General features: G+C 45.3%; 1 protein-coding gene across 1 annotated transcript in view; it reads left to right on the top strand.

Moving 5' to 3' along the window:
* Nucleotides 1–25,513, top strand: part of LOC146786140 (cytochrome P450 2J5-like) — a 220,208-nt gene that overhangs the window by 153,085 nt on the left and 41,610 nt on the right. The window contains exons 7-8 of the mRNA XM_085635643.1: nucleotides 10,706–10,893; nucleotides 13,586–13,727. Of these exons, the coding sequence (XP_085491769.1) occupies nucleotides 10,706–10,893; nucleotides 13,586–13,727 (330 nt within the window). The remainder of the gene's footprint in view (nucleotides 1–10,705; nucleotides 10,894–13,585; nucleotides 13,728–25,513) is intronic.

The raw sequence follows: 25,513 nt of genomic DNA, 5'->3' as shown, positions 1-25,513 counted from the left end.
AGGGGGTACAGTCTGAGTAATTCGAGCAAGCGGTCAAGAATGACAGGGGATGGACCCTTGGTGGCCAGGAGCGCCGGAGCGCTGGCTGCTTGGGCGGTGGAAGTGAGGGGGAGAGGAGAGGGCGCAGCTGCGGGAGGATGCGAGGGTGGCTCACGAGGATGGTTTGAAGGAGTCAGCAGGCTTCTTGTCCTGTTTGGCATGGCACGAGGAGGCGGGGTGGCCCCCCCCGCACTTGCTGCATGAGTGCTGGAAACGGCACCTGACCCCCCAAGAGCAAGCGCCAGCATTGAACAGGTTGCAAGTCCCGGGCGAGACCCGCTTGCCCCCCCCTCCCCTGCCACCTCCTCTGCGGCCCCCCCGAAAGGACTGCCTCGCGTGCTTAACATTGAGCTGAGCGCTCCCTGGCTGGCCGCCCCCCCCTCCTGACCCTTTGGGAAGCGGGGCAGAGTTCAGGGATCCCCGGGACCCCATGTGGTCCATCCACAGCTGTACCTCTTTCTGGTCCCATTCCATCTCTGGGCAAATGGCCATCTTCTTTCTGAACTCCATGTCATAATTGAGCCACCCTTCCCCGCCCCACTTCTGCGCTTCTGTGTGAATTAACCGCTGGTACAGGACTAAAGCCTGCCCCTGTTCAGGAAATTTCTCAAGTATAACCGATTGGAGGATGGAGAAGGCGGATAGCCAGTTATCTATGGTTTTATCTGGCCACTGCTGGAACCTGACCTTCTTATCGTCTTCCTTCCCCCTATGCTCGGTATCTGACCAGCAGCTCCACAAGCCCACGGCGCACTTCGGAGAGGCGCCCGTGCGAGTAGGAAGCGGCGCAGTCCAATCCAGGGACATCGCTTTTAATCAGAGGGCAGCAATCTCCAGCACACGCGGGGAGCCTCCGCTGACTCTTCGCTGCCTTTCTCCAAAACCAGCGCCAGCCGCTTGCATTGTTCAGGGCTCCCGTCGTGCCTCAGGGACCACACACGTGCTCACCTTGCCGCACTCCGCATTCCCTTTCGTGTCATGGGGGACACACCTCGACCCACAACGGCAGTCGCCGCCGTCCACACAGCTCTCCAGGCCCCCTGAAGCACCGCGGTCGGCTCAGCAGCCGCGATCAGAGAATCCAGGAGTTTTCACCGCCGACACCTCGCGGTCGCCATTACACGCTTGGTCAGAGTGCACTGTCCATAGAGACACCGCAAGAACGCCTGCAATGTCGGCAGCACTTCTACCTGCAATATCACGGTCGATGGCTTGGTAGGGGCAGGATTATTACAGGATTAATTCGGCAGCCGGCAGAGTGACACTACTGTGCGGCCATCTTGCCGATCGTCAGGCCACGCCACCCGACCTAGCCACATTCAAATCAGTCTTGACACTGTTCCTTATGGGAACAGTTCAGGCTGAACTGCCAAGGCAGGTCCTCCATGGACTGGAAATAAGCATACTGGGACCGGTTTCAGGGCATCAGCACTCATCACACAGGCTAACTTGAACCCAGTGGCGCAGAGAGCACAGGACTCTCGTCAGGGCATACAATTCCCACTTAGGGTGACACAGACAAAAGGAACAAATAATGGATGGAATGTTTAACAATGCAAACATCTCATCCCCAGTCACAAGGATCTGGGTTAAATCCATTGTTCTTTTGTTCACCACGCCACCCTAGTTTGGACCCAGCCATATGCAAAACAGTTTTGATTCTGCTCCTCATGGAAGACGTTCAGCCCGATCTGCCAAGCCAGGTCCTCCCTGCTCCAGTAAAAAGCATCCCGGGACCCGTTTTCGGGGTATCACACCTCATTAGCCAGGCTAGCTTGAATCGAGTGCGGCAGTGAGCACGGGATCCATGTCTGGGTATATCCTTCCCACTTAGGACGACAAAGTCAAAAGCAACAAACGATGGACGGCATGCTGTACAATGCAATCATTTCCCCCATTCACAAGGATCTGGGTTTAATCCATTGTTCTTTCGCTCACCACACCACCCTAGTTGGACCAAGCCATATGCAAATCAGTCTTGACCCTGTTCCTCATGGGAACAGTCCACCCTGAACTGCCAATACAGGTCCTCCCTGGACCGGAAACAAACATCTGAGGGCCAGTTTCAGTGCATCACCACTCATCAGCCATGCTAGCTTGAATCCAGTGGCCCAGTGGTGCAGTTAGCACGGGACTGATGTGTGGGCATACCCTTCTCACTTAGGGTGACAAAAACAAAAGGAACAAATCACGGACAGAATGCTGAACAATGCAATCATTCACCCACAGTCACAAGGATCTGGGATTAATCCACCGTTCTCTTGCTCAAAAAGCCATCTCAGTCCTCTCAGGCCCTGAAACAAGCATCCTGACAATGGTTAAGGGGTGTCACTCCTCATTAACCAGTCCACCTTGAATCCAGTGGCGCTGTGAGCACAGGAACCACGTCTGGGCATACCCTTCCCACTTAAGGCAACAAAGACAAAAAGAACAAATGATTGACGGAATGCTGAACAATGCAAACATTCACGCCCAGTCACAAGGATCTGGGTTTAATCCATTGTTCCTTTGCTCACCACACCACCTCAGTTTGGACCCAGCCATATGCAAATTAGTCTTGACCCTGTTCCTCATTGGAACAGTCCTCCACGAACTGCCAAGCAAGTCCTCCCTGGAACCGAAACAAACATCCTGGGACCTGTTTCGGGGCATCACCCCTCATCAGCCAGGCTAGCTTGAATCCAGTGGTGCAGTGAGCACAGGACCCACATTTGAGCATCCCAGTTTGGACCCAGCCATATGCAAATGTGTCTTGACCCTGTTCCTCATGGGAACAGTCCAGCCCGAAATGCCAGGCCAGGTCCTCCCTGGACTGGAAACATGCATCCTGCGACCGGTTTTGGGGCATCAACACCCATCAGCCAGGCTAGCTTGAATCCAGAGGTGCACTGTGCATGGGACCCACATCTGGGCATACTCTTTCCACTTACGGTGACAAAGACAAAAGGAACAAATAAGGGATGGAATGCTGAACAATGCAAATATTTAATTCCCACTCACAAGGGTCTGGGTTTAATCCATTGTTCTTTTGTTCAACACGCAACCCCAGTTTGGACCCAACCATATGCAAATCAGTTTCAATTCTGTTCCTCATGGAAGCAGTCCAGCCCAAACTGCAAAGCCAGGTCCTTCCTACACCGGAAAAAAACCCATCCTGGGACCAGTTTCGGGGCATCACACCTCATCAGCCAGGCTAGCTTGAATCCAGTGGCGCAGTGAGCATGGGACCCACGTCTGGGAATACCATTCCCACTTAGGGCGACAAAGACAATAGGAATAAATGATGGATGGCATGCTGAACAATGCAATCATTCATCCCCATTCACAAGGATCTGGGTTTAATCCATTGCTCTTTCGCTCACCATGCCACCCTAGTTTGGACCAAGCCATAGGCAAATCACTCTGGACCCTGTTCCTCATGGGAACAGTCCACCCTGAACTGCCAAGCCAGGTCCTCCCTGGACCGGAAACAAACATCTGAGGGCCAGTTTCAGTGCATCACCACTCATCAGCTATGCTAGCTTGAATCCAGTGGCCCAGTGGTGCAGTTAGCACGGGACCAACGTGTGGGCATACCCTTCCCACTTAGGGCGACAAAAACAAAAGGAACAATTCACGGACAGAATGCTGAACAATGCAGACATTCACCCACAGTCACAAGGATCTGGGATTAATCCAGCGTTCTCTTGCTCAAAAAGCCACCTCAGTCCTCCCAGGCCCTGAAACAAGCATCCTGACAATGGTTAAGGGGCGTCACTCCTCATTAACCAGGCTACCTTGAATCCAGTGGCACAGTGAGCACAGGACCCACGTCTGGGCATACCCTTCCCACTTAGGGCAACAAAGACAAAAAGAACAAATGATGGACGGAATGCTGAAGAATGCAAACATTCACCCCCAGACACAAGGATCTGGGTTTAATCCATTGTTCCTTTGCTCACCACGCCACCTCAGTTTGGACCCAGCCATATGCAAATTAGTCTTGAACCAGTTCCTCATGGGAACAGTCCTCCACGAACTGCAAAGCAAGTCCTGCCTGGACCCAAAACAAACATCCTGGGACCTGTGTCGGGGCATCACCCCTCATCAGCTAGTCTAGCTTGATTCCAGTGGTGAAGTGAGAACAGGACCCACATCTGGGCATCCCAGTTTGGACTATGCTTGGGCATTAAATTCCGTTCCGCTCGCGGAAATTGCAGAATTTGGGTAATTTTGCGTTCCGCTGAGAACGCGGAATTGCCGTAAATTCTACATTCAGCAACTTCGTGGAATTTTTTGCTTGTTTGCGTTCTCAAAATGGGTGTTCGCGGATATTTCCCCCCGAGCACACAAACAGCAATCGCGAACAGGAAAAAAGCATTGCGAACACGTAATTCCACGTGTTCGCAGAATTTCTGCGTGTTCGCAGAGATTTTTTACCATTTCGCGGAGCTTTGTGTAGCGCGACTACGCAAATTCCGCCCACCCCTATTTTGGACCCAGCAATGTGTAAATATGTCTTGACCCTGTTCCTCATGGGGAACAGTCCAGCCCGAACTGCCAGGCCAGGTCCTCCCTGGACTGGAAACATGCATCCTGCGACTGTGCACGGGACCCACATCTGGGCATACTCTTTCCACTTACGGTGACAAAGACAAAATGAACAAATAATGGACGGAATGCTGAACAATGCAAATATTTCATTCCCACTCACAAGGATCTGGGTTTAATCCATTGTTCTTTTGTTCACCACACAGCCCCAGTTTGGACCCAACCATATGCAAATCAGTTTTGATTCTGTTCCTCATGGAAGCAGTCCAGCCCAACCTGCCAAGCCAGGTCCTTCCTACACCAGAAAAAAAGCATCCTGGGACCAATTTCGGGGCATCACACCTCATCAGCCAGGCTAGCTTGAATCCAGTGGTGCAGTGAGCATGGGACCCACGTCTGGGCATACCATTCCCACTTAGGGCGACAAAGACAAAAGGAATAAATGATGGACGGCATGCTGAACAATGCAATCATTCACACCCATTCACAAGGATTTGGGTTTAATCCATTGTTTTTTCGCTCACCATGCCACCCTAGTTTGGACCAAACCATAGGCAAATCACTCTTGACCCTGTTTCTCTTGGGAACAGTCCACCCTGATCTGCCAAGCCAGGTCCTCCCTGGACCGGAAACAAACATCCGAGGGCCGGTTTCAGTGTAACACCACTCATCAGCTAGGCTTGCTTCTATTCAGTGGCCCAGTGGTGCAGTGAGCACGGGACCTATGTCTGGGCGTGCACTTCCCACTTTGGGCAACAAAAACAAAAGGAACAAATGATGGACGGAATGCTGAGCAATGCAGACATTCACCCCTAGTGACAAGGATCTTAGTCTAATCCATTGTTCTTTTGCTAACCACGCCACCACAGTTTGGACCAAGCCATATCAAAATCAGTATTGACCCTGTTCCTCATGGCAGCAGTCCAGCCCGAACTGCCAAGCCAGGTACTCCCAGGACTAGAAACAAGATCCTGGGACTGGTTTCAGGGCATCACCCCTCATCAGCCAGGCTAGCTTGAATCCAGGGCTGCAGTAACCATGGAACACATGTCTGGGCATTCTCTTCCCGCTAAGGGCGACAAAGAGAAGAGGAACAAATGATGGCCAGAATGCTGAACTATGGAAACATTCACCCCCAGTCACAAGGATCTTGGTTTAATCCATCATTCTTTCGCTCACCATGCCATCCCAGTTTGGACTCAGCCATATGCAAATCAGTATTGACCGAACAGTCCAGACAGAACTGCCAAGCCAGGTCCTCCCTGGACCGTAAACAAGCATCCTGAGACCGATTTCGGGGCATCACCCCTCATTAACCGGGCTAGCCTGAATCCAGTGGCGCAGTGATCACGGGACCCACATCAGAACATACCCTACCCACTTAGGGCGACAAAGACAATAGGACCATATAATACGGCACAATGCAAACATTCACCCCAGTCACAAAGATCTGGGATTAATCCATTGTTTTTTTGCTCACCACGCCATGTCAGTTTGGACTCAGCCATATGCAAATTAGTTTTGACCCTGTTCCTCATGGGATCAGTCCAGCCTGAACTGCCAAGCAATGGTCTCTCTGGACCGGAAACAAGAATCCTGGGACTTGTTTCGAGGCATCACCCCTCATCAGCCTGGCTAGCTTGAATCCAGTGGTGCAGTGAGCACAGGACCCACGTCTGGGCACAGCCTTCCCTCTTAGGGCAACAAAGACAAATGGTACAAATGATGGAGAGAATGCTGAACAATGCAAACATTCCCCTCCAGTCACAAGGATCTGTTTTATTCCATTGTTCTTTTGCTCACCACGCCACCTCAGTTTGGACTCACCATATACAAACCAGTCTTGACCCTGTATCTCATAAGAACAATCCTGCCCGAGCTGCCAGTCCAAGTCCTCCCAGGACCAGAAATAAGCATCCTGAGACCAGTTTTGGGGCATCACCAATCATAAGCCAGGCTAGCTTGAATCTAGTGGCGCATTGCGCACTGGACCCACGTCTGGGCATTTTATATTGTCTACAAAGTTTCAATCAACCTTAAAGTGGCGGTGCACATTATTTGAATTAGAGTGACATGTGCAATCCTGATCACAGGATAAAGTGACTTGTCCTTTATGCAAATGAGCATTTTCATTGAATCGCCATACTTATATTAATTATATGGCAAAATATATAAACGGTGACAATTGATTCCAAATACATTAACAATTAAAATGCATTTAAAATTTCATATGATTCATCTCTGATTTACCATTTCAAAGGCAAGTGCTCATCGCCGTATTATACTCCAAAACACAATCTCGGGCAAAACGCTCTAAATATCTATTAAAGTGACATGTGCAATCTCTGTTTCCGAGATAAAGTCCCCTGTACCTTGTGCAAAGAGCATATTAGTAAAGTGCTATAGTCACATATATATGGATAACATAGGATAAACAACACTTATGATATACAAATACATTAAAACTTAAAATGCATATGAAATTTCTCATAGTTCATCATTTGTTTGTTTACTCCAGGGCTAATTCCCTGCTATTTTTTGCTCCAAATACTCTTTTTTAGGCCAGGTTCAATGAGTGCCATAGTTAGATATATTTTAAATTTAAATAGCAATTATAAAACATTTGCCTCACTCTCGGCCTTAGCCTCAGTTTCAGTTTAGTGCCAGTGCCCAATATTCCTTCTGTATTTCAACAAAGTTTGGTCACTTCAAAATGAAAGTGCTGTGCAAAAGAATTTAAAACTGTGTAAATATAATTCAATAATACTAGCTGGAGGGTATTAAAATGCAAATGCTTGATTACTTTCTATCCCTATCCTTAAGCAATCTCAAAGCAGTAACCGTAAATGCATTGCCCATTCAAAACGGGTCAATGGACACCAAAACACATACCTGTCTCTTTACAAATGGACATACATATCTTCTTCAGTGTTGTGGCCATTAGAGATCTTGCTGTTAACCCGTTGTGTGCTTATGATGAGCGCAGCTCGTCATGAGGCACAGTGGAGCTGTGCTCATGACGAGCTGGGCTCGTCATAATGGTCGCGCTCCGCCCACGCGCGATTGATTCCCCGCCTGTGCGGGAGAATCAATTAGTGGGCGGAGTCGTGACGAGCTCAGCTCGTCATGAGCACAGCTCCACTGTGCCTCATGACGAGCTGGGCTCGTCACGAGCACAGCGCTGCCGCCGCCCCCCCGCACCGTGGGGGAATTACCCCAGCGGCGAAGGGGTTAAAGTGTAAAATGTACCTTGACTCTAATTGCCTCATGCACCTTTCTCTGTTGCCACCTCTCAGTCTTTGTGACACAAAGTATACTAAATCTTCTACCTTGATGCTTACAAATTGCTCAAAATGTATTGCCACAGGATACGCTTGATCCCTATTGTTTATGGCTCTGATATGTTGTAAAATGTGCTGTTGAACTGGTAAAAGGGTACTGCCTATATACATTTTAAGGCAACTGCACCTGAGGGCATATACAACAAATTCAATGGTTTCACGATCTTCCACTACTTTTCTGTGAAAGGTAAGGGTACCTCTGTTGTGTTCACTCCAAACTTACAAACCTTACACTTGTTAAATCTTTTAAACCCTTTATTTTCGTTCAGCCAAGTTACCTGTTGTGGGGTCCCTGGGCTATTTGTTACCAGTGCCTGTCGCAGTGATCTAGCTTTGCGGAAAGTTATTAAAGGCCTGTTATCCAACTTCTGTCTCAAAATTGGATCACCTCGTAACACATGGCAATGTTTCTGAATTATAGCTCTTATGCTCTGATGCTGCCTGTTGTAGCCCGTGATGTATCGGAATTTGGGATCAGCTTTATCTTGGGACAACCTTGTGTTTGAAGGGTTGGCAAATATTAACTGCTCTATAGGATTTAAATTTGCTTTTTCTCTAGCTGTTTTAAGAACAGCCTTGCTGTACCTAGCTGTTCAAAGTGGTTAGTAAGCTCTTCTATTGCTTTATACAATTGGTCTGGACAGCTGCAGCTCCTTCTCATATGAAGATTCTCAGCATACGGGATGGGAGGATGAAAACTGCGGGCATGGTGTATTGCATTGCCAGCAGTACTCTTTCGGATGTTCCCCATCCACTATGTATACTGTGAGATCTAAGAACTGTACCTCTTTCTCACTCAGGTGCATTGTGAAATGTAAATTTAGGTCATTGGTATTTAGTTTCTCAATAAATACCTCTGCTGATGTTATATCCCCTCGCCAAATGATGAAAAGATCATCAATATAGCGGGTCCATAGGACCACATTCTCAGACATTTCTTTGGTGAACTGCGTGGCAAACACCTGCTCCTCCCACCAGCCCATATGCAAATTAGCATAGCTGGGGGTGAAGCTGGTGCCCATCGCAGTCCCCCTAACCTGTTGATACAGGTCCTTGCCAAAAAGAAAGATGTTGTTTTTCAGGCAGCAGCTTAACATGTTTACCAACATTTCTGTATATCTATACAGGGTCAATGGTCGCGTACTCAGATATTACTGCACCGCCTGTATACCATATGCATGTGAAATACTGGTGTACAGGGAGGAGACATCCAATGTCATCATGATAAAATGATCCTCCCGATTGAAGTCTCCCATGTCCTTTGTATATGATGAGAGATTTTTTACAAAATCTTGCAGGAACAAATCTAAAACCCTGGAGGTATTTTCAATAAAGCTACCAACTGCCAATATAATCAGATGTCCTGGTAGAACATTCACATTTTTATGCACTTTCAGTATGAGATATAGCACCGGTGTTACTGGTGAATCAATCTTCAGGGACATGTGCTCTGTTTGGGAAATAAGACCTACAGATCTCCAATGTGCTAACTCAGAATGGAATTTAACAGTAATGGCTTGTAATATGTCTTTATCTACTCTGCGATAGCATTGTCTCTCTCTGAAATGTAACCTTCCTTCATCATGGTACATGGCAAGGGGCCAAAGGACAATGTTCCCGCCCTTGTCTGCCTGTCTTCCCACTATATCAGGTCTTCACTGAAATTTCTTCACTAGATTCCTATACCATATATCTGATGTCATAGTTGGACTTTTGGCCTGTTGATCCACATATAGCTGTTTTAAATCATGAACAACTAGTTTGTAAAGGAATCTATATAATCTTTGGGGACCATGGCTAAAAATAAAGATCAGGGTTTGAAAGGCGTGCTTGGTCTACCATACACACCTAGACCCTTTTCTCTAAGTAATGCATCATCTGTTACCCCTTGCATGCCTCTTCTTTCTAGGCTGTCCAGGTCCCTTAATAGATCAATGTCACAGATCTGCAGTGCAGTAGTGTATTCAGTTGCAACAGGGTTCCGCCCCTCTGCTGTCCTGCCTACTGCAAAATATTTGGCCAACCTGCGCCTGCGGGTTAATTTAAAACAGTCTATTTGAGTTTGAACATAATCCATGTCCTCAGGAGCACTGTAAGAAAGACACGTGAAAGAATGTTGGTTTCTTCTGCATTTAACGGTAAATTAGACAAATTGATTATACTGATGTTAGTGTTATCTGGCGTGAGTCTTTGTTATCTGTGTCCGCTTCAGAGCTGATCTCTGACTCCGATTCTGCATTAATTTGTGCTGTGCTGCCTCGTAGACCATTTGCCATTTTCTGGCGTTGAATATTCTCAAAAGGCTTCGAGAATGTAAAGATTTGGCCTCTCTGGTAGTCCAGTTTGTCTCTTCTGAACTTCACAGCTTTCTGGTCTTTAATGATTTGCTCGTACTTTTTTACCCTTTCTTGCATCTCCATTTGTAGCTTTTTAATAGTGTCTTGTCCTGGTAGTTTGTTTAGTTGTTCAGAGAGTGTTTCAATTTCTTTGAGTAGGGCTTGCCTGTCAACATCGGCGTATTCCGCTCCTGGAGTGCCAGCCTCTTCCTTAATTCAAATGAAAGAGCTAATTATCTGCACTTGGAGGGAGGATTTTATTTTATGTCATAAGGCTTGGTGGTGTGAATTGAACTGAGCAGAATTGAGTTGCAGTGAGATGAGTTGAACTCAGTTTGTTTGAATCAAAATGGGTGGGGGCTTACATTGTCAACTATTTTGGAAAAACGATTTTACTAGTAGACATTAGTGAATTAGAATGTCACCAGTTCCCTGATCTATGTAAATATGTCATTCCAGAGAATGTGCAGAAGGAGCTGGTTGATGTCCTTGGAGAGTCCCATATCATTCACTATGAGGACCGGAAGATGCTTCCCTACACCAATGCCGTGATTCACGAGATACAGCGCATAAGTGACATTATATCTGTCGGACTTTTTAGGGAGACTGTGAAGGAGACCACTTTGCAAGGATTCAATATTGAGAAGGTACTTTTGCAGCAGCATTGGCAGACCTAATGACCAGCATTTAGAGACCGATTGAACAGCATTTAGAGACCTATTGAACAGCATTTAGAGATAAAATGTGAAGCAGACACTGCATGGTAATCATCTAGCAGTATATAGGTAACGCATTATAGTGAGGTAAAATACATAACACTGAGTATAAAGTTAACCATTAGGCATAAAGTAGAGTATGGACTGAACATTTAAAAAGGTTCTTTAGAAGTTGCTTAGCTGAATTAAAGGATCACTTCTGAGTCACTCACTCTTTCCGTTGTTATATCACAATAAATATTTTACAATCCATACATATGTCTATGAAAACATTATTAGTATATTTCAATAGTCTATAGAATGTATTTGTTTGATACAAAAACAAGAATGTATGATTAAAAAACTATTGAATTAACTGTCATCAAATCTCTTGATCATTACACATTCATTTTGACATGGATTTTAAGATATTTTTATTGTGATATAACAGCGCTATATTATGTTATGCTAAATAAATTTATAGAGCACAACGACTACCCGAAGGTGTCCTGGCGCTTAGCTCAACAGCCGAGATAGCAGAATAACATAAAAGACCCAGGTAAAACTAATTGCTGAATAGACAAGTTATTAGTGCCATCCTAAATGACAAAGGGTTGGGGAGGCCCGAATATGGAAAGGAAGTTCTTTCCATTCCCTAGAGGTGCAGGTATGAAGCTTCTGCCGCCCCAGTTGGCTCTTTTGAATTTAGGCACTATCACTGTCTTAGCTCATAAGGAGCGAAACATTCTGTTGGGGGTGTACCAACTAAAGCGCTGCCTAAGATGGTCTAGTCCACCGTCATGCAGAGTGTTGAAGGCAGTACAAAGCGATTTGAATCTGACTAGTTGCCTTATTGGCAGCCAGTGGAGCTGTCTAATTTCTGTTTTTACAGATTTAAATTTAGGAGTACCTGTTAGCAGCCTAGCTGCTGCATTTTGCAATAATTGCAGTTTGTTCATGTGTTGCTGTAGGATATTCAGGTATTAACCATTGCAGTAATCAAGTTTTGATAGAATATGGGAGATTATCACTATTCGTTGGCTTTCCTGGGGTAGCATTTTTCTTATCATCCTAAGCGTCTGGAAAGTAGATGAAGTGACCACATTCACCTGATCCCAAAGGTGAGCCTAATGTCAATTACTACTCCTAGGTTTCTGCTTTCCTGACGGGCATTGGAAGGATACCTAATTTCTCAGGCCACCATCTAGGTGACCAGAAGTTAGTATTATTTCCAAAGATGATCACCTCGGTTTTGCTCGAGTTCAGTTTTAAACAGTTTTGAGTCATCCAGGTATGTACCGACCCCATGCAGTCATGGAATTTCTCACCACTATCTATTTACTAATTTGGATTCTTTCCAAAGTAAAGAGGATATTTTCAACCTTGTATTTGAAAGTAGTTACTTTGAATAAATGAGAAATTTTTATATATAATAGTGTTCAGTGTCTAGACAGTGGAGAAATTGGGGGTAAAAGGTGATCGGTATCTATATACCCAGCACAAATCAGGATATATGACTGGCGGAAAGAGTGAGTGACGCAAAAGGGATTCCTTCTTGTTTTTATTGTGAACTGACCTTGTTCCTTTTTAGTTAGAAGGGCACCCCAAATGTGTGGTGTGATTTTCTGATTTAAGGCCAGAGAAGCATGCAACTATAGACATGTCATTTGAAGAAATCAGCAATGTGTGTCTAAAAATTAAACTTAATTGTTGTGAAACAAATTAACATTCTGATCTGACATCACACCAGGTGGCATCACCTTAGATTCTAGAGACTGCTACATAAACATCTAAACCTACTCTGATCTATTCTCCAAAGTAGTTGCTCTAGAATCTTAATCTCCTTCTGGTAGACTATTTGTATGCTTCTTCATGAATGTCATATCATGTCATTTCTGTTCCTCCACCCTTTTTTCAGTTAACATTTCTGGTGGGACCTTGAAGACTTTTACCACGTAGTGCCATCAAATCAAATGCATTTTCTACTGTTGAGTTCAACTTTCTCACATGTTTATGAACTGAACACCATATAACTCAAAGAATCCTGCCAGCGAGTATCTGACCGAAAGACTTCTAAATCAATTTCAAACCCATATCCACCCTCTTACTTGCTCTGTGACAGGGAACTTGATAAGGCTGTTCTTTAAAAAATATTGTCAATTAAGCCAACTGGAGCTGTCAAAGGGCTAAACCCATCAAACAGTGACCTTTAAAATGGAGAACATAGTGGACATATTGGCCTGTTTCCTCTGAGCTGTCCCTGGCTTCTCAAAGATATTGAATTCCACTTAGACCACTATCCGTTTTTATGTGCATTCCCAATGTTTACATTAATCATGTATTACCTCTAAGAGTTCTCCATTGTCAGTCCCCAGAGAATGTATCACTCTATAGTGATCTTCCCACCAAACTCTCAATGATAATTGTTAAACTTACTTAGATGACTGCATAAATTTAGGAGTCTGGAAAGATTAAGACACGCGTCCAAATCCCACTTTCTCAGAACAGAGCTTAGAGCACTGATACACACCTTGGGGAGAGTTGTGCTCTATACAAATGTGAAATAATAAATAAATAAATAATTTCAATATGAGGACCATCTATAACCATCATTCTAATCCAATGACCTATTTTTTCCTCATAGGGTTCCCTCATCATACCTAATTTATCCTCAGCTCTGTTTGATCCTGACCACTGGGAGACACCTCGACAGTTCAATCCAGGACATTTCCTTGACAAAGAAGGGAAGTTCATGAATAAGGAGGCCTTCTTGCCCTTTTCTGCAGGTACACCTAGTCAGGGCTTAAGAGATTTAATGCCTGATTCAGAGTTTGGCAGACAGAGTAGATTCAATCAGGATATCTGAGGACATTGCCTCCTTCATCTTAGCGGTACTTTATCCGACCAATTCAGAGATGACTGCTGGCCAAGCATTCATCTCTGTAGCTTGAAAGAAACTGCCACCACAGCAGTTCCTTTCAGTGTATTAAAGCTTCAGTGTATAGCTGCAGTCAGTTTTGACAGCTGTCCATCAAACCTTTGAATTTCTTAAGATTTTCAGAATCAAATTACCAAGTAGGAGTTTGGTTCTGAAAAGCAAAAATATAATATCCACAGCAGTGTGGGAGTTTTCTCCCAGGGTGTGGGAGTCATTATTGTTTTTTTTCCTGTCCTTGTGATGAACAAGAAAAAAAACACATTACACTATTCTCCCTAAATAGGGTGAATGGCATAATGTTCTTCCTCTAACGGCCCTTACTCACTTGGGCCGTTAGAGGAAGTTTTCCATTGATGGAGCCAACAGTGCTCCATAGATGGAATACTTAAGGTCCGTCAGCCTCAAAATGAGCTGGGCGAACTGAGGGTTCGGAGGGCAGGGTATGCCACAGAATTTGTGATGGAGTACCCTGTTGCCAAATTCGAAATCAGGCCCCTAATATTTTATGATCAAGTAATATAATTCTCCTCCTCCTTGCTCCCACCTGAAGTCTCTCTGCCTTTTGTTCAAGTTGATATGGTTTTTAAACAAATACTTCTTCATGACTAGTTTGAGGTTGTAGTTTTTTTTCTAAATTAAATAAGGCCAGAGGTGAGTGATACATGTGATATGATAGTAAAGACCTCCATACATTCTTGAAGTAAAATACATAAATATTTTCAGGATAAGTAAACATAACTGAGAGTGACTACTCCACTTGTCTTTTGGAGCCGATCTGAGGAGCTATGGATGGGTTGGGGCTGATTAGTGCAGGAGCAAATTTAAATCCTTGTCCAAGGTGCAAGATATGTGCAATCCTTTTTTAAATGGTCCATTAAAAGCTATTGCATCTCAGTAGTTAATTTTGACATCACACTTTGTACGAAATTCCGTTCTTGTAACTTTGTCCCTTTTGTTTATACATATGTCTGCGGAGTCCTTTCCTCTCAAGCTAGACTACTGCAGTATAAGCTCTACATACATACAACCATGCAGCTTTCTCCTCGGCCTGTTTCCCCTGCGGGTGAGAGATCACACTAAAGAAGACTTTCATCGTAACGCTGCCCTGGGGTAGTTACATTCATTCCCTTCCTTGAGGAGCAGTGGTGGAGGAATATGTGACCTAAGAGAAAAGGAGTGTGATTAATGTCCCACCCTCTCCCTAAGTTACATTGGGGTGGGACTGGGGGGGCACATATATATATATAGGGGCAGCTAGTAGCTATGACCCCTATTCTCTCCAAGTGTGTGTAGAGGTGTCAATTCGTCCAACATCAGCAGCCTTTCTCAAGGTGTGGTAATACTGCTGAGGAGGTTCACTGACAAAATATTGACCCCCAAAATATAATGACCAAACTATCGTCTTCCTATACTAATAATGGTAAGTACAAAAATATCGAGAGAAAAAATATTGTTGTAATAAATCATTATATTAAAATATATATAATTTAAAATAATAAATATGAAATATATTAAATAGAAACATTCATTAAAAATAGATTTAATATATATTTCAACAAACATAACCTATAAACGTAATATAAAAAAGTTAAAAAGACATATATAATAATCCATATATTTTATTTTTTATTTTTATATAGCGCTTACACGACCCGAGGGGTATCAGAGCACTTTAAATCAGCATACATGTATAGAAGCATAAACAGTCAAGTACAATGATACATCTAGATACTGGAGGTTACAAAGTTCTGGAAAAAAAAAGTGTTGGGTGGTTATTGTCCAGAGGCAGATGACGTTTGAGGAGAAATTCTTTTTGTTGTTTCTTGAAACTTGCGAAGGAGGGGTTAGTTTTGATATGAATAGGGAGAGAATTCCAACTTTTGGGGGCGTTCCCTGAGAAAGAGCGGGAGAGGGCTCTTTGTTTATATCTGTTTGGGGGTTAAGAGGAGCGATTTGAAGGTTCTTAGGTTTCTCGATTGTCCTGCTGTAGTGAGTTTGGTTGCAAAGTAATCCGGTTAGCCTGTGTGTAGGGCTTTATGGGTGAGACAGGCTGTTTTGCAACAGCAGTGTGCTTTGATAGGTAGCCTTTTTAGGTCCTGCAATGTGGGGTTGATGTGGTTGTGTTTTTTTGGAACCTATGATCATTCTTGCTGCTGCATTTAGGGTGGCTCTCATAGGGCCTATGTGTGTTTTAGCTGCCACAGTGTGGCATTTCCATAGTCAAGTCTGGACAGAACTAGAGCTTGAGTTGCGATTTTGAGGTCATTGGGGGGTGTGAAAGGCTTGATCTTTTTGAGGAGCTTTAGGCTGTAGAATGCACCTTTTGCAGTGGAGCTTATGTGGGAGCTCATGTTAACTCTTGTGTCCGGAGAGATCCCTAGAGATTTAGCTAAGATTTCTGGAGTAAGTTTGACATTTAGGGAGTCTAGGTTGTTTATCCATACTTGGATCTGAGGGGGTTGGTCATGATTGGAGAAGACAAGAATTTTTTTGTTTTCTTGGTTGAGTTTGAGGATGTCTTTAATGGAGGATATTTGGAGGTACAGCTGGGTGTCGTCGGCATAGAGATGCTAGGCGATATTTGCTTGTTTTAGAATGGTAGTGAGGGGTTCCATGTAGATGTTGAAGAGAGTAGGGGAGAGGACTGTGCCTTGAGGGACACCTCCGGTTGTGGGTGAGATATCGGACATAGAGTTTTAGATTTTTATGAATTGGGATCAGTTATGCATAAATGAGGAGACCAATTTTACGATAGTGCTATCTGCTCCGATATGCTTTTGTAGGGCATCTAAAAGTAGCTTGTGATCCACAGTGTCAAAAGCCGCTGATAGATCAAGGAGGGCAAGAGGCAGCATCTGTTAGAGTCAAGGGAGTTGTGATTGTCATCAGTTATACTCAGTATAGTGGTTTCTGTGTTGCATCCCATCCTGAAACCAGATTGGTGTGAGTCAAGTAGGTTGTTTTATTCCAGGTGTTGGTTGAGTTGGGAGAGACCACATTTCTCGAGGATTTTATCTATGAAAGGAAGGTTGGTGATGGGCCTAAAGTTTTTGAGATCGTTTGGCTCAGCATCAGGTTTTTTAGTAGGGGAGTGATTTGGCCTTGTTTAAGGCAGATGGGCATCAGTCTGTTGTTGAGGGAACTATTGATGATCTTCGTCCACAGTAGGATTAGGGTGAGGTTGAGGTTCTTAGACAGGTAAGCAGGTAGTGGGTCTGCATAGTGGTTGGAGGGTTTGGAGTTGGCAATCACCGTGGAAATGTCCTCTTCTTGTGTATAGGCTTCTTTGGGTGGTTGGCTCGAGAGGGGTCTCGCCTTTGGGGATCGTGGAGTTAACTGGGGCTGGCTTTTCTTTCGTTATAAGCGATTACTTGCTAGGTGGTGATTGTGTCATTGAAGAATTTGGCCAAGTTGTCACACTGTAGTTTGGAGGCAGGAGGATTTACCTTGGTGGGCTTGGAGGTCTGTTTATAGATGATGTTGAAGAGTTCTTTGGGGCGTTTTTTTACTTTGTCTAGCGCACTCTAGAAGAAGGAGGCTTTCTCCTTGATTATTTGTTTTTTGAAATTCCTGCGTTCTCTTCTGAGCTGGAAGAGGTTGGCTGTAGATATGTTTACTCTCCAGAGTCTCTCAGCGGCTCTTACTTGTCCTCTTTCTAAGTTGAGGTCTTTGTTGAACCAGGCTCTGGATGGGATGTCTCTGATCCTTTTGTTTTTCATGGGAGGTAGTTGGTCAAGTGCAGTTTCCATCGTCGTGTTGTACAGTGTAGTGAGCACAACCATGTTAAGGTTGTCTGTGAAGGGAGGGAGAAGTGGTGTTATTGTTTCTTCGAGGTAAGAGAGGGAGATGGGATTGAGGTTTCTGCTCCATTGATGGTTAATCTGGGCTTTGACTGGTGGCGCTGCAGTTTGGTTGATGTTAAATCGAATGATGTGGTGGTCTGACCAGTCGATTGGGAGAATGTCATTGATGCTTATTATTTCGTTTTTTGGCTATGATAGCATCTAAGGTAGAGCCTTTGTTGTGGGTTTGTCCCTTGCAGCGTTGGGTGAGCTCATTGGTGAGAAGGAGTTCATTTAGTGACTGTATTAAAGTGTCCTTTTCGTTGTTCCAGTGGAGGTTGAAGTCACCTAGGATGATGTTGTAGGAGTTGTATAGAGAACAGTATGAAAGTAGGTCAGAAATTTGTTCTTCGAATGTAAGAGTGTTTTCTGGAGGGTGGTAGATGAGATGGCATTTAGTTACTTTGTTACCTTGTCGTATTAAGTTGGTGTGGAGGTATTCGAAAAGTAGAGAAGGAGTGGGTTTTGGTTTCAACTATTTTGATGTTGTTCCTATGAATGATGGCGATTCTGTCCTTTTTAATGATGGAGAAATCAGGGGGGACTAGTAGGTCAAGGATCGGATAGGATGTTTCATTGAGCCAGGTTTCTGTGATGAACACGATGTCAATGTCGTAATTCAGTATGACAACAGCCAGCTCTGTTGCGTGCTTGACTGCAGATCTGCAGTTAACAAGCATGCAGATGCCCTTGCAGCTGATGGAATAGTTTTGGGAGGAGGGGGAGCCTGGGGTATGACTCTGCATTGAGAGGGAAGTCTTGTAGTCCTAAATTGGTTGTTGGCTCTACCAATTCCAGTGATTACCTGTATGTTGGGGGGGATTAGGTTGTTCTGGGGTTGTAGGTTTTAGCATGATTCATCGCATCTCTCAAGGACATTTCAGGTTTCTCTCTTTTTGGTCTGTGATATTGGGTGTTTAGAGGCGTAGTGCGCCAGCTGTTTGTTTGGGGATTCAGCAGTTGAGAGGGCTCACTGATGTTTATGAGGGATGGGAGTTGTAAGTATTTGGCGGGGAAAAGGGGGCTTTGGTTTTGAGAAGGATTTTGTTTATGCCCTGAATGATTGTGTTGATTTGGCTATGGGTATGGGATAGGTTTTCAGTTATGGATATGATGTGCATAGGGTCCATTGGTAAGAGAGCGTGGAGTTGTTTTTCCATACGTGTAAGGCGTTTGGTCAGTTCTGCCATCAACTCTAGGTTAGGTGTAGGGGGAGCGAAGGAGTTGGGGGGCAGATTAGATTGGAGGTGTTGGTTGGAAGCAGGAGGGTTGGGGGGTGGTAGGATTATGGGAAGTGGAGACATACGTGTCTTCGGATGGGTGGAGGTGGGGAGACTGGGGAGAGTGCTTCTCGAGTGTACTGGTTTTCTTTGTCTGAGGATTGGGTGGAGTTTAGTCAAATGCTGGTGTTTCTGCAGGTAGGGAGAATAGGGTAAGTGTATTGAGTGGGGTGTGAGGTGAGATAGGGAGCGATGTCTTGAGGTGGGAGATATGGTTGAGGGGGATGAGGGTGGGGGAGAAGAGGGATATGGTGTAGGGGTGGAGTGACGGTCTGAGGAGTTCAATAATTGAGAGTTTATGGCAGGTTTCTTGGGTCGGGTTCTGGGTGGTGGGTTGGGAAGTGATTGAATAATTGGAAAGGGTTTGAAATGTAGTTTCGCAGCTTGTGGAAGGCGAGTTCAAATTGGTGAAGGTTGAAGTCTTTGGCTTGGACCATGACTTTGCCATTTCCGTATACTGTTATGGTGGCGCTGATTTTGAAGGCAAATGACTTGGAGATTAGCAATATTTGGCCGTAAGGGATGTTGGTGGCTTTGGTGTCTCACAGGTGGTTAGCTAGGTTATTTCTCAATTTGGCCTGATGGGTGGTGTAAATTTTTTTATCCGTTTTAGTCTTACTTTTGGAAGGGTTACAGTAGAGGTCAGCTATGAGTGTTTCAGGGTATTGCTTGAGCAGTCTGTGCGTTAAGAGTTTGGTGGCGTTAGCTGAGAGGTTGGGCGGGTAGGTGATGGAGAAGGAGTGAGGGCCCTAGGGTTTAAGGTTGGAGAGATGTGAAAGGGGGGTTTCTGGGGTGGTCTGGTGGTGTGTTCTTGTGTTTGTTGTCGTCTTCCTCACTACGGGAGTTGAGAGGGAGGAGAATTCAAGTGGAGTTTCTAGACTGAGCGGTATCCACAAGATATGGGGGGGGCACTAAGAATTGGGCATGGGAAGATCCTACAGCAGAGGGTTGTTCGGGAGGGAGGGGAGGTGTAGAATTCAGGCGGCTCCTGAGTGAAAATTAAAATGTGTTCATAGGGTGGCGCTCCAGAATAGACCATATGGGATGGGATATAATAGAGCTGATCTGTCAGGGGAGAGTTGGGCTGGGCAAGGTTAGTAGTCTTAAAAGTTTGTTCTTTTGAGATGGGTGGTGGAAGGTATTGGGGTGTGAAACAGAGGGCAGCTTCAGGCCTGGAGCTAAGCTCATGGGTGGGGTTGAAAGTGTAGGCTTATAGTGGAGTCACACAGGAAGGACCATTACAGGACTCTAGAGTTGGTTTAGTCCTACTATAGTTTTAGTGGAAACAGCAGGAGCAAAGTCCTTTGTCAGTTTCTCCCAGTGGGGGTGGTCATCTAGGTTGGGTGTTGGAAAAGCTTTAGTTCACCTGGGGGAGAGGTAAGTGTGATTAAAGTAGAGGATGCACCCTTGTAGCAGGAGAGGGTTAGTGTGGGTAGAGGTGAGAATGAGACCAGTCAAAGATGGCCGCCATAGCAGGAAGCTGCTCTCAGTCCTCTTTCTATTTCGATAGAGTAGAACGGAGGGAAGGGCAATAAGAGAATAGGGCAAGGGGGTGAAAGAGAAAATGGACCAGCACTGAAAGTTGAGGGTATAGGGTGTTAAAGTGGATGCTGGTCGTCAGGGGGAACAGAATAGAGGGGATAGGTCAGCACCCCTCCGTGAGGACATACAAAAAGCACCCTACAGCAATTCCCCGATCCAGCCACAGCCCCTCCCCATGGCACAGGCAGTAAGCTAGACAGTTAGATGTTTTTGAAGGAAAATAAGCAGGGTTGGACTGTCACATAGAAAAACTGACCCCTCCAGTAAATTCTCCTGTCAGGCCAGCAACTGTTTATCCAGGCGGGGGGGTGGACCGGGCAGAAACCGCACAGAGACTGATCCCTCCAGTGGCTCCTTTCACTGGGTCAGGAAGCGTGGATCCAGGCGCAATATGGGATGCGTAGTGGCCCGGGGTGCCCAAAAGCTATATATTTAGATATATCTACTTAAAAACAAATATTAAGCTAATCATTCTAATTTATATTATAATGTTTAACAAATCTAAAAATAAAACAAATATACATATACATTGCTTTAATTTAATTAGAGCGGTTTGTTTTTTAAAGGTTTTGTGTTATTGGTGTATGTGTGTGTGTATGTATGTATATATATATATATATATATATATATATATATATATATATATATATATATATATTACCTACTGGCGGTCGCCAGTAGGTAGTTATAGTTAGGACCCTGTTTCCATAGGAAAACCGCAACATTCTATTTGGAATAACTTTGGCGCCGGTTGACGAATGCTCGCAAAATTTTCAAAATAGGTGGGGCGCTACGCTCCGCTCCTACCCTGAAAGTCTCGGGGGGATTCGTCAGGCGGGGGCTGAGAAAAAAGGGGGGTCCCAAAACGCGTTTTTCCCATGCATTTTTCCATAGGACCTTTAGACACAGCTACAGCCCGAACGGCTGAAAAGAGTTACTTGAAATTTGGCAGAGAGGTTGTCCTCAGGTCAAGGAAGTGCCTTGTGTAGGTCTGGTGTAAATCTGTTCAGTAGTTCCTGAGAAAATAGCATTTAAATCAATATATATATCTGTGGCAGCTTACGGTGCGCTTACCGTGCGCTTACGGTAAGCTTACCGTACGCGTACGGTGACGTGCGCGAGCGCGATTCTGATTGGCTGTTAGATCTTAGTAAACATTCGAATCGGTCGAAACCAGGAAGCGGCGGCCGCCATTTTGTATGTTTCACACAGAAAAAAAAAAGGGTGATAACTTGAAAAGGGGGCAAGGAGGAGAGTTACAGACCCCCTAACATTTGAAAGGGGATCAAAGAAGGACAGAAAAGTACAAAAAAACATTTATTAATTTAAAAAAAAAATCGCGGGGTACGCGTACGGTAAGCTTACGGTAAGCTTGCATTCGCCTTACTCTCATGTTTTGGTTTGTCATCATCTCCTACCTCCTGAGTGCATCCACATCTCCTTGAAAGATGTTCACAGTGTGGATTGTAGATCACAGCTATGTCTTCTGGAGTGAAAAGTATGCAGAAAAAAGAGGTATGGTGAGAGATCTTGCTTTGCCAAATGTAGACATTAAATGGATTGGTCAGAGAGGGTTAAAGTGGCGCCAATTAATGCCTTTGGTGAAAACCTTTCTACATCTCCCACAGCCTAACCTTATTATTGTGCACTGTGGTGGAAATGACCTAGGCACTTCAACTGGGGTAGGTCTGGAAATGCTTGTTAAGGACACCTTTGTGCAATTGATGTCACTTTTTCCACAAACTACCTTTGTATACTCTAATATATGCCAAAGGCAAAAGTGGAACTGGTCCAACCAACATTGTCCGCAGATTGACAAAGCAAGAAAGCACGTCAATAGGTCTGTTTCTGCTTTCCTCAGAGACTATTGTATGGGTTCTATATACCGCAACAACTTGCGTTACAACATGCAAGACATTTATAGAGGAGACGGTGTACATTTCAATGATGAAGGGAACAGAGTCTTCCTCTTGAACTTTAGACTCTGCATCGGTACTTACTTGTAGGTACCGAAAAACACTCAATAAACACAAGGGCTCTTTTTAGAGCCACCTAATATCTAAACACTTAAACTTGATTTTTAATTCTATTTTTTTAATGTTTTTTTTCGGGTGCGTGCTGGGTGCGCGCACCTCGCGATGTTTTAAAAAAAATTAAAATCTATATTTTTTGCCCTTCGTGGTCCTACTGTGACCCCCTTACAATGGCTAGGGGGTCAAGAATTCCCTACCCTGCCCCCTATTCATGGTCTCCACCTTTCCTTTTCAGTGCGACAGACAAAATGGCGGCCGACACTTCCTGATTTCGACCGATTCGAATGTTTACTGACATGTAACAACCAATCAGAATTACGCTCGCGCACGGCAAGGTGCGCGCACAGGGCTTGCTCAGTGCGCGCACGGTACGCGCGTATAGATATTGATATGCTTTTAAATGCTATTTTCTCAAGAAATACTGAACAGATTTACAACAGACCTGCGAAAGGCACCTCCTTGACCTTATGGCTACCTCTCTGCCAAATTTCAAGTAATTCTGTTCAGCCGTTTGGGCTGTAGCTGTGTCTAAAAGTCCTATGGGAAAATGCATGGGGAATTTCTCGGCCCCCGCTTGACGAATCACCCCGAGACTTTCAGGGTAGGAGCTGAATGGAGCGCCCCATTAGTTTTGAAAATTTCGCGAGGATTCGTCAACCGGCGCCAAAGTTATTCAAAATAGAATTTTGAAATTTCCAAATACCACTGCACTACCCTAAACTTTAAAACACTACCCCCAGCGCGACCCCCTACACTACCAAACACCACTGCACTACCCTAAACCTTAAACCACGACCCCCTAACACTACACAAACACCACTGAATTACTCTAAACCCTAAAACACTACCCCCAGCACTACCCCTACACTACACAAACACCACTGTACTACCCTAAACCCTAATTACCCCCAGCATGACCCCCTACAATACTCAAACACCACTGCACTACCCTAAACCCTAAAACACTACCCCCAGCAGGACCCCCTACACCACCCAAACACTGCTGCACTACACTAAACCCTTAAACACTTCCCCCAGCATGACCCCCTACACTACCCAAACACCACTGCACAACCCTAAACCATAAAATACTACCCCAGCACAATCTCCTACACTACCCAAACACCACTGCACTACCCTAAACCCTAAACGACGACCCCCAGCATGACCCCCTACACTACCAAAACACCGCTGCACTACCCTAAACCCTAAAACACTGCCCCCAGCATCACCCCAACACTACACAAGCACCACTGCACTACCCTAAACCCTAAAACACTACCCCCAGCACGACCCCCTACACTACACAAACACTATTGCACTACCCTAAAACACTTCCCAGAGCACGACCCCCATCACTACCCAAATATCAAAGCGGTACCCTGGCCTAAACCCTAAAACACTACCCCCAGCACAACCACCTACACTACCCAAACACCAATGAGCTACCCTGAACCCTAAAACACTACCACCAGCAAGACAACCTACCCTACCCAAACACCACTGTGCTACCCAAAACCCCAAAACACCACCCCCTACAACACACAAACACCACTGTACTACCCTAAACTGTAAAACACTACCCCAGCACGAACCCCCAAACACTACCCAAACACCACTGCACCATCCTAAACCCTAAATCTACCCCAAGCATGACCCCCTACAATACTCAAACACCACTGACCTACCCTAAACCCTAAAACACTACCCCCAGCACAACACCCTATAATACCAAACTCAAGTGGGCTACCCTAAACCCTAAAACACTCCCCCCAGCAAGACACCCTAGACTACCCAAACATCACTGCAGTACCCTAAACCCTAAAACACTACCCCCAGCATGACCCCCAACACTACCCAAACACCACTGCACTACCCTAAACCCTAAAACACTACTCCCAGCGCAACCCCCTACAATACCCAAACACCACTGCGCTACCCATAACCATAAAACACTACCCAACGCACGACCCCCTACACTACCCAAACACCACTGCGCTACCGAAAACCCTAAAACACCACCCCCAGCACGCCCCCCTATACTACCCAAATACCACTGTGCTACCCTAAACCCTAAAACACCACCCCAACACGACCCCCTACATTACCCAAACACCAATGCGCTACCATAAACCCTGAAACACTACCCCAAGCAGGACCCCCTACACTACCCAAACATCAAAGCGGTACCCTGGCCTAAACCCTAAAACACTACCTCCAGCACAACCACCTACACTACTCAAACACCACTGCGCTGCCCAAAACCCCAAAACACCACCCCCTACACTACACAAACACCACTGCACTACCCTAAACTGTAAAATACTACCCCAGCACGAACCCCGAAACACTACCCAAACACCACTGCACTACCCTAAACCCTAAATCTACCCCCAGCACAACCCTCTACAATACCCAAACACCACTGACCTACCCTAAACCCTAAAACACTACCCCAGCACGACACCCTTTTCTACCCAAACACAAGTGGGCTACCCTAAACCCTAAAACACTCCCCCAGCATGACCCCCTACACTACCCAAACACCACTGCGCTACCCAAAACCGTAAAACACCACCCCCAGCATGCCCCCTATACTAATCAAATACCACTGCGATACCCTAAACCCTAAAACACCACCTCAGCACGACCCCCTACATTAACCAAACACCACTTCGCTACCATAAACCCTAAAACACTACCCCGAGCATGATCCCCTACACTACCCAAACATCAAAGCGGTACCACTGGCCTAAACCCTAAAACACTACCCCCAGCACAACCACCTACACTACCCAAACACCAATGAGCTACCCTAAACCCTAAAACACTACCACCAGCATGACAACCTACACTACCCAAACACAACTGTGATACCCAAAACCCTAAAAAACCACCCCCAGCATGCCCCCTATACTACCCAAATACCACTGCGCT

Source organism: Triturus cristatus, chromosome 11 (assembly GCF_964204655.1).
Source record: "Triturus cristatus chromosome 11, aTriCri1.1, whole genome shotgun sequence".
NCBI classification, from domain to species: Eukaryota; Metazoa; Chordata; class Amphibia; order Caudata; family Salamandridae; genus Triturus; species Triturus cristatus.
This window is presented reverse-complemented; position numbering and strand designations above follow the sequence as displayed.